General features: G+C 36.2%; 2 protein-coding genes across 2 annotated transcripts; one reads left to right on the top strand and one right to left on the bottom strand.

The window, feature by feature from the left end:
* Window positions 1-3,439: 3,439 nt before the first annotated feature.
* Window positions 3,440-4,051, top strand: LOC142541679 (monothiol glutaredoxin-S5-like). The gene has a single exon (XM_075648153.1). It carries the CDS (start codon window positions 3,518-3,520, stop codon window positions 3,824-3,826), a length of 309 nt encoding a protein of 102 aa, XP_075504268.1. The 5' UTR covers window positions 3,440-3,517; the 3' UTR covers window positions 3,827-4,051.
* Window positions 4,052-4,612: 561 nt separating this feature from the next.
* LOC142543360 (zinc finger CCCH domain-containing protein 58-like) lies at window positions 4,613-9,288 on the bottom strand. Its single transcript, XM_075650579.1, has 7 exons — window positions 8,974-9,288; window positions 8,714-8,859; window positions 8,111-8,176; window positions 6,486-6,605; window positions 6,040-6,372; window positions 5,639-5,953; window positions 4,613-5,489 (listed from the first exon to the last, which is right to left on the bottom strand). The coding sequence occupies exons 1-7, from the start codon at window positions 9,029-9,031 to the stop codon at window positions 5,121-5,123; spliced, it is 1,407 nt and encodes a 468-aa protein (XP_075506694.1). The 5' UTR covers window positions 9,032-9,288; the 3' UTR covers window positions 4,613-5,120.
* Between the last annotated feature and the right edge of the window lie 942 nt (window positions 9,289-10,230).

Here is a 10,230-nt window from a genome sequence, read left to right as displayed (position 1 = left end):
TGTTGTCAGCCAAAATCTATTTGAGTTTGAATATGGGAGGTAGAGAGCATAACATACTCAGAAAGTTTTTCCCCAAAACAGATTTATCTTCAGCTGGTTTGGTTACAGATGTTGAAGCACTCATGTTGCCAACATCCTGGGCAACACGAAGCTCGAACCAGGGAAAATCAACCTTCATGTTTCCCTTAAAATATGCAGGTGCAATCTTCAGTTGTTCACCTATATCAGACAATTCTTCATCTATATCCTTGACAAATCATTGGGATTCCAAAATCCCATAGCTCAAGGAGGGAAAAGGTAGTTTGGCAGATTTAAATCATCCATTTGAAAATTGCATAACTGTATTAAATATCATCCGATAAAAATTGATGGTGGTACTACCAGTACCAATCATGTAGAGAAGAATGGTTTGTGGTTTAGTAACCACCACACTGTTGGTTAAGGGAGTCCAATTTCTGATTGAAGTCTTATGCAAAACAGAATAAAATGAAGTTGAGTTTGCAGAAATATCCTTTTGGGATGATTTAGAAACACCTTGATTAGTCCGCTAGTGACAACATCAGCAATAACATTGAAATCAGGTGTAACTCCGTCTACTTCATCTCTAGTAGGGGTTTTGTAAAAGGCATTCATCACTCCGGGATTAAAACTGAAAATCATGTCATGGACAAACACTCTGCCAAACTTCACTGATCCTTCATTCCCAACACTGAATAGGATATTGCAATAAAATTCCAGAATAGATCTTCTAACATAGGGAGTCGCAGAGCTTACTGATAGTGCAAGAATTGCACTTAATTTATATGATAATCCATTTGAATTATGTTATTTTCGGACAGAATTATACTTGGTATTTGCTGTTTTTTTATCGTGTAGGAGATAAACCATTATTGGATGGTTGATGACAATTAGAGGTGTTTTTGAGCGTGAAATGTTGGTGGACAAGAGTCGTAGCACCAAGGATCAATCACTGCAGCGCTAAGGCCTCAAGTAGGGAAAGAAGCGCCCACATTGCAGTGCCGCAGCACCAGGATATTCGAATCACAAGCGCCGCAGCCCCACAGCAACTACACTGCCGAATAACAGGCGCTGCAGTGCCACACCATCAGTGCCGCGGCACTAGCCTTCGACCCAGCGAGCGCCTAGCAGCTGGGCAGTGCCGCTAGTGACGGCGAGAATCAAACAAATGGGGTTCAAACTACAGCCCGTACGAGAGATAAAAGAAGGAATAGGGTTGCAGATGGGAGGCAACCGTTTTTGGAGAGATTTGACAGGGGAGAACAAGAGCACGCACTCTGGACCGCAAGGATTGATCACGAAGACGAAGAACGACGAATCTGGGAACAGAGACGCCGCTTCTGATTTGTCATCTAAATCTTTAGCCTTTTTATGTTTCGTGTTGAGATGTCTAGGCTATCGAACACGCGTTGTTTTTGTTTAGATTTCATTATGAACTAACTTTTCCATTCTAGAGGGTGACGTAGCTTTGTTGATACGATAATTTTGATTCGGTTGTTTATTTGATTGAATACCTTTTGGTTTAATTGTTTTTCTTTGTTTTTATTCGACTTCAAGTTACTGACCATAAATTGTTTGTTGTCTGATTAATTCTATAACTCGGGAGAGGGACTAGGATTATAGATCATTAGAGACACATCGTTGTATGTTTGTATTGTTCGGAAGGCGTATAACTTTAGCGAGGCCTATGTAAGAACATCGGTTGTATATATCATTTAAACTTAGATTTTTATTAGGAATATTTAAATCAAAGTTTGAATGATACATTTTATTAGTCACTTAGGAAAGATGGAATAAAATAATTAAGTGTTATTGGCCATTAAATAATTGAAATTCATGAATATAAACGCGAGCGGGAATAATTATTGTGGAAACTTATGAAATCACTCCTTTAGATATTTTATCTCATTGATATTTTCTCGATTCGGTGATTAGATTAATATTTATTTGCAATTAGTTTATTTTCAGTAAACCAAACCTTTTATTGATTATTATGAATAAAGTCATGACTATTTTAATTACAAGCACTGATATACTTATACATACACACTCTCATGGGAACGAGACTTTATTCTCATATATTATAACTTGAAAATCGTGCGCTTGAGCGGAAAATACGCAACATTTACACTAGCTAACATTCCTTGTTTTTTGAAGAAAACATTCAGATTCTGTTGTCCATAGGCCTCCACATTAATATTTTTTTCTTCAATAAATTCCCTATCGATGTATGGTGACCACAAAGCTAAATCAGGTTCAGAGTAAAATTTTGTGGAGAAGGACTTGCTCTCATCATAGTCCACAGAGTCAATGTTTTCGGTGTTGACAACATCAGCCTCAACATCGACAGCAACATCATCAACATCATCAATAAAGTCAGTTTCATTGCCATCATTACCTTCTGAGTCATCATCATCAGTATGTTCCTCAGATTTAGAAGAAGAACTATCAAAAGAGTCTGGGCTATTGTCATCAAATTCTTGTAGCATCTCCTCATCGGGCTCGTCATTATCAATGCTTTTATTTCCATCTTTTTCTTCTTTTAAGTGAGCAAAAAACTCAGCCAATGATTGTTCATCTTTAGTAAAATCAACAGGATCACTCGGTCCTGGAACATCCTTTGGTTCTTCTTCAGAAGACGATTGGACACTAATAGTAGACGATGTAGTGTTCTTCAGAGCAACAGTAGGTTTTGGTCTTGCAACCAACTCAAAATCCTCATCATCAAAGTCATCTCCAGATAAGAAATCAGAGTCCGAAAAATTCGCAGTGGAGAAGGATGCTCGAAACTTCTTGCATTGAACAAAATCAGGGTCATACCTCGCCTGGCGCTTTGATCGTCTTGGCTGCGGAGGAATGGGGAAGACACGATTCAGCTCTTCAAAATCCGACAGATTGTCAACATCTATTACATTATCCGACTCACCATGAGTTGTTGTTTTTATATGATAATTATAAATTATTTTTAATATTTTGTTATTTCTTCTATAACGTTTAATTTATTAATTTTATATTAATTTTTTTTATTTATTATTGTCAAAATTTTATTAAATATCTATAGTTTACTCGAAATAATTCAAAATTGAGAAAATACAATTATAAGTGGTAATATGATATTTCGGTAGGGTGTGAATATCCAATCCTCTGGCGGATATGAGAATGGATGAAATTCAATACTCGATGGGATGGGAATGGAGGATATGGAATCATACTCAAACGCGACTCATTGTCATATCTAATATAATTAATTAAATCGTCTCATTCAAATGTAACGTGAAATAACTTATATATATTATGTGTAGATTTTGTCAAAATATTTATTTCAAGTGTCTCGATTTGTTAGCATCTCTTGGTTATCCAATTCTCAAAAAGGGATTCTTGGAAGCCCTCGAGATTTCTATATAAATAGTCCCATGCACTCCCCGTTATCCTCACCCCAAAACCAAGTCTTATATCAGCAACAAACATATCACCCACACACAAGATTCTCCTAATCTCAATGGAGGGTGTACGCAAGATGGTAGCCGAAAAACCAGTGGTGATCTTCAGCAAGAGCTCGTGTTGCATGAGCCACACTATCTGGACGCTCTTTCGCGATTTTGGAGTCAACCCTATGGTTCACGAGCTAGATGAGATCCCAATGGGTACGGAAATCGAGCAAGCGCTGTCTAAGCTCGGTTGCAACCCCACCGTGCCAGCAGTGTTCATCGGTGGCGAACTTGTGGGAGGAGCGAATGAGGTCATGAGTCTCCACCTGAAGAGAACCCTAAAGCCCATGCTAAAAAATGCTGGCGCTTTGTGGGTCTAACTCGATCCCAATCGAATCCGGCCATGAATATAATGATGCATTATCATGCATGTATAATAATACATTGTAAGATTAGTTATTAGGGAGAGTGAGTGAGCAGATTTTATATGTATGTTTCCTAACAGCACTAACTAAATAGTGTGTGTAATATATGCATGGCAGCTTATAATTATGTACTTTTTAACTAGCAATAAATCTTTGATTTTTGAACTAAATAAATGTCGATTTCTATATATCCCGACACAAGATTATCAAAATCTTCCGTTCATTAATATATATATATCAAAACCGGCCCGTTTTTGTCGAAATATAGCGAAATCGGGGCCGGGGTTTTCGTGTTTATATTAATCCACGCTGGTTATCATACTGGCTACAAGTGATATGGGCGTGCTGATTGCTGTGATCATATAGAGCGGAAATCGAAATCGAACTAGGAATTTATATATTTGAATTTTCTTGACCTTAATTATCCACGTAATTCTAAAATTTTGTAAACTAAAAATGAAGTGAGATTGATATCGGTAAGAGTTGCGAAATGTTTGTGAAGAATGATTATCAACTCAAAGTGAAGTACAATTTGGTGAAAACGTGCTAACTAGAAGCCTAACCTTACGAATATTCGGAGCATTCAAGTGCGACATCTGTAAACGTCGTTGTAGATTGTACCAAATGCATCATAATTTGTACTTTTTTATCTACAAGAGAATCTAACCGCGCACCATCCAATAAAGTTTATTCAACCACATCCATTTGATATTTGCGAATATCTATTTCAAAAATAAACAAATAAACCGCTTAATGAATGATAATACTTGAAAAGTCAAGGTTTTCTACAAACTGTTCATGTGTTGTAATTTATATAAAAAAAAATTGAAGGGAAAAGAAGCATTCAGTCAATTCATACTCCACAACATGAACTGCATAACTTGTATAAAACAGGCAGTATTGAGTTACCCTGTAATTCTTGGTTTATCATTGCTTTCCACAAGAAAACCTCATGCAAAAAGAAGAGGTGGAACAAGAGTTATATCCCTGTGGAGAAGTGATGCAATGCAAATAACTAAGTAGGAAGTGGCACGGTTTCTTGTTATTCAAAAAGGCTAGTGAAAAGGCTATGGTTCTGGAAGATCTCTCGGGACTCGGGGGGCTGTATAGATTTATTCGAAATGAAAATGGTGGCCATATGATTATATCGAGAACAAAGATGATGGCATCTTGCAGAAAATATGTGCGAAAAAACTATGTTTGCTTTCAAAGGGGAGCAATAAATAATATGATGAGTTGATAATTATTTTCAGCTCGAGATGTGAACCTTGCTCCCTTGACTTGGGTTATTGCCACACAGAACACCAGATTGGGGAAGGAGGCCACTCTTAGAGAATATTGAACCAACTGAAGAACTTGAACTGTTTGCCGAAGACATCTGCATAGGGAACACATCTTTGTTTGAACCAGAAAGAATTTCGGGCCTTAGGTCTGATGAGGATGATGACGGAGCCAAAGTTGCGTTTGTAGATCCCATTGGGTAAGGCCCAACAGGCATATCAGTCAGAGATGATGTCGATGGACTGTAACTCAAAATGCTCATTGGGTGGTCGAATTTGCACGATGGACCAAATTTGCATACTCCATTTTGGGCGTAATGAGAGCAGACTGATTTGCCCTGAATTCAAAACGAGAGATTATGAAACAGAAGAGCATATGAACAAGGGTCCCCAGAAAAGGTATACAAATAGCATTTTGGGAGTGTACACAATGATAAAGATTGAGTGTTCGTAATGAGGAAAAATTGAACACGAGTTAAATTCTTACTGGGCGTAAAGGCAGACCCATCAGACTAAGCACGAAATCCGTTTTTGGTGCATTCCATTCTGGTGGATGGTGATACTTACATGTAGATCCAAATTTACAATTCCCAGTCCTTACATAGTACCGACATTCTGGTTGGCCAGGTCTTTCTGGAAAGGCCTTTTCCTCCAGACTGCTGCTCAAGAGGCCAGCAGAAGTTACAGAAAGATATGGTCCTGCATATGCAGTTGCTGAAGGAGATAACTGTGCTATACCATACACTGGGCCTGCAGCACCAGTGGGTTGACTACTTGGCGAGGCCACAGGACTAACTGATGCCTATACCATGTATTTGTGCATGTTAATGTAAAGTAGAAGTATCAAAACATTCTTCAGATTAAACAAGAAGCTTCAGCTACACCTACCGGATAGGGGGTCCAACCAGGAACAGGAACAACTCCTGGGGGCAGGAGCAAGGGACCATAATTCCCAGGAACATAAGGACCCGAAAGCACAGTTGGTCTGGGAACGGGCCAGTTGCTGGATACTACCCCATATTCTTGAGAAGATTGAACAGGAGACTGCACAGTTGGGTAAACAGCAGGTAAGGGCATGGCTGCCGAGGCAGCCAAAGCCCCAGGGACAGGGGGGACTTGAGATGAAAAATGTATCCCAGATGGCTGGGGATGATCAAATTTACAAGTGACGCCGAACTTGCATTGCCCTGTTTTAACATAATACGAGCATTCCTTTTCGCCCTGCAACAGGGACAACATGAGACAGCTCGATTGATTAAGAATGATATGTAAAATGTAACTATAAAAAAATGGGGTAAAATAGTAACAATACCAAAATGTTCAGAGTGGCATACCGGTCTCAAGGGATATCCAAAAAAATTCAGAGTCAATGGGACTGGCGATTCAAGTCCATGCTTTGGATGATCATACTTGCAGAAAGCACCAAATTTGCACATTCCAGTCCGCGTGTAGTACTACAAAATTGATGCAAACAGTGTAGTAGTTATCATTACACAAATCAAATTACTGTGTACATAAGAGGGAGGATTGGTGCTCAACAGAAAGGAAAGCAGATTACATAATGAAAAGGATAAAATTATATAACAGTTACATTGATGACAGAATAGCATGTTGTAATGAAGCAAGTGCTGAATTCTATCTGCAGCACATAATCTTTAAAGGACGTGACCTGATGACTATAAAGGCCACTTCAGACTTCAGAGCAAATATTGGCAATCATGAAACTTACATTCAAAATAGCATGATCTTATTAAATTGTTAAATAGAATTAGCTCTTTTTCTTGGTTGTTTATAAAATCAGTGTCATAGACAACAACATAAAAACATTTAGATGGATAAAACAGCGTGACACATTTCTCTGCAGAAATTATTGAGAAAAACATAGTCAATCTGAAAGATATAAACCTAGGATGGTGACAGATGAAATATGAGGGAAAAAACAATCAAATCTTTAACTGGTATAGCTGATTCAAATTAGTACGGAACTGAACCTTGGAAAATTACATTCATGATGACCTCCTTACAGGAACAGAAGTCATTCGATGTTCCAGTTTCAACTAACTAAGAAATTAATCTTTTATTCCACAAACAATCGAAAAAACAAAGAGAGAATGAATAAATTGTCATCAACACAAAATTTGGTTGTTTAAAAAGGAAAAGTTGAAATTCCATGACAGAATCCCCCGTGTGTATGTTGTAGATTCTGACATTTAACACAGCAATTAAATCTTCATATACAGGAGACAAAAATTAACAAAATTAATATTGGAAAATCAGAAAACAACAGAAATCAGCTTATTATTTTCAAACATAAGCCAAATGAAACAAAGGGAAATAATACACACAGCAAGCAGACGAAGCACCATCGATCAATGAGGAAAAGCTTAGCCTCCCAAATAGATGAGGCAATTCACAAGTTACTTAGGGGACATGTCTGAAAAATGCATCTTTTGCCAACACCAAGTATTCCAGCATGAGTCAAAACTGTAGAGTCCTTAAAAAATGCAGTAACAAGAAGTAGTTGGTTATATAACAGTAAGGGTCATCAGGAAATAGATTTTCCCAATTTTGTGGACTTAAACAACGATAAGAACTTGCCAAAATGAAAACAGCCTTTCAGTTACCCATTTTACATGCAAGGAAAAGGACGAATGCATAACAAACAAACAGAGACTCGCTCTCCTAGAACCAACAAGAAGACAAATTAATAACTAAGAAGCACCATAAAAAATGGATGTTTATGCAGCGTAAAACAAGCAACGAAAAACTGAAGTTCAAAAGGTGATATGGAACGCTTAGAGTTATGAATGTATACATCATAGCAATCTATATATCGTGCCAAATTATTCTTGAAAGAATTTGGCATGTCAATTTTATACCAAAAAAAGATTAAACAGTTTGTTCATATGAATGTTTACAAAAATTCTAAAGCCAAAGAAAAACACAATCACATATATACCTGACAGACAGGTTGCCCAACACGTTCGGGGAATTCCCGTCCTCCAGCACCCAAAGTTCCCACTGCCTACGGTTAGTAAAGCAGCAATATTTTTATCAGTTAACAGATCATCTAAAACGTAAATTTTTTACCAGTTTTTTCTTAGCATATATGATATGATCATAAATATAAACTTCGTTAAAACAAGAAAGGCTCCACCTTTGCCCAAAATCATATCAAATTTATATTCCAATGATTATCCACAGTAAATGTGCACCAGATTATTGTCATCGTGGAACTGTAAATGTCTCTTTTCCAATTTATTCCACTTCTATCAAATCGATGGAGCATAAACTCCAACAAAAACAATAAAGACTTGATATTTAACTCAAATTGAAATAAAATATTTACAGAGCCCGTCAAATTCATGATCATCCAAAAGCTGACATATTTCCCGGTCTATTTCATCAAATCAAGAACAAAAAACATAAAGCCTCGATTTTTACCGAAACCATATTATAAAAAAAAACATGACAAAGTCCCGCCTTTTCTACAAAGATCATAAAAATATGTGCATTGAAAAATCATAACAAATCACTAAACCAAGAAACCCCATTATTTTACCACGCTACGATCACGGGGATGATTAAACCTGCACCGATTGCCATATCCACAGAACCCAGTCCTCAAGTAATAGATACAAGCAGGCTCATCAGGCCTCTCGGGGTATGAATCGGACCCACCACCAAAACCTAATCGCCACACAGGTTCTGCATTCAGAAAAAAAAATCACATATCAACTCAATCAACATTACGAAAACTTCAAACCGAATCCAGAAAATCAGGCTCAAATTCAAGCAAACTGAAACTCGAATGCAACAGACCTTCAAGCCCGGTTTCGCCGCCCGGTCCTACCCATTCCTCCACGGGTACCCCCTCCATGGCTTGGATCACACTGTACCTCGCAATATATATGCACTCGCAGACACACCTGGCTCTATGATATTTACACTACACTGTACTATTAACACATAAATATATTACACAAAACCTGTGTAAAAACAAAAAGATATTTGCAGAGATACTGTATGTGCATAGGTACAAAACACAGAGTTGTGTGTGTGAGAGAGAGGAGGGGAGTTCTTGATGGAGATAGCTTGGCAGTTTGAGAGAGAGGTTTGTTTATTACCAACACTCGTCAATCTCTTTGTATTCATTCACACTCAATTGCGCGTGTCAGTGTTTGATATTTGTGTTATTGTGATGGTCTCTGTGGCGAATTTCTTGTCTAGATGGTGCATACAAAATTATTATTTTTTATTGTTATTATCGGGTAAAGTTGATTTGTGTCTCACAAGATACTTATTCTTTCATATTTAATTTGGAATATAAATGTTACTTTGCGATTTTGATTTTTATCGGAGCAAATATCTTGTAAATATATATATAAATATTTATGAGACAAAAAAAAATTAGTATAAAAATATTATTTTTTATATATTGGTCAAATTTAATATTATTTTACAAATTTGATATGTGTGATTGTCTCGTAAGAATTTTCGTATTTCTATCATACAAATCGTTAAATTTTAGTTTTAATTTGGCATTATAATTATTTTTTGATAATTTTAATCTTTTATTCGACTCAGCGTTGATTTGATGTTGATACAACGTGAACATATGTAATATAACATCAATATTATACATACTATATAAAAAAAACAAAAACAAATATATAAAATTAAAATTAAAATTAAAATTAAAATTAAAATTTTGTTGATCTAAGAAGTAATAATATCAATATACATATAATGTAATTTTTTCATTTTAGAAATTAGAAAGTGGGCGGGTGAATATATTTTTAATTTTACATAAAAATATATATAAAGTTTTGCAGCGTGTGATTAGGCTAGCCCTTACGTAAATTGATTATTTTAATGAGTATGTCTTTTGAAAGATGATTTTATGAATTTTTATTCATGAGACGTGTCAACTATATTTATATTTATAACAAAAAGTAATACTTTTAATATAAAAAAAATATTTTTTATAACGACATAAATATAATATCCTTTCATAAAATTAACATGTGAGACCGTGTCACAAAAATTTTTGTGTATTTTAATAAATCATTTAAAGAG

The sequence above is a fragment of the Primulina tabacum genome, chromosome 4 (assembly GCF_025594145.1).
Source record: "Primulina tabacum isolate GXHZ01 chromosome 4, ASM2559414v2, whole genome shotgun sequence".
Classification (NCBI taxonomy): domain Eukaryota; kingdom Viridiplantae; phylum Streptophyta; class Magnoliopsida; order Lamiales; family Gesneriaceae; genus Primulina; species Primulina tabacum.
The sequence above is the reverse complement of the archived record's forward strand: the minus strand, read 5'-3'. Positions and strand labels throughout refer to the sequence as shown.

Coding starts and splice junctions, on each gene's coding strand:
- LOC142541679 (XM_075648153.1), top strand. CDS start 3,518: ATGGAGGGTGTACGCAAGATGGTAGCCGAAAAACCAGTGGTGATCTTC.
- LOC142543360 (XM_075650579.1), bottom strand. CDS start 9,031: ATGGAGGGGGTACCCGTGGAGGAATGGGTAGGACCGGGCGGCGAAACC. Junction 8,177..8,713: donor ATCCCCGTGATCGTAGCGTG/GTAAAATAATGG, acceptor TACTAACCGTAG/GCAGTGGGAACTTTGGGTGC. Junction 5,954..6,039: donor CTGGTTGGACCCCCTATCCG/GTAGGTGTAGCT, acceptor TACATGGTATAG/GCATCAGTTAGTCCTGTGGC.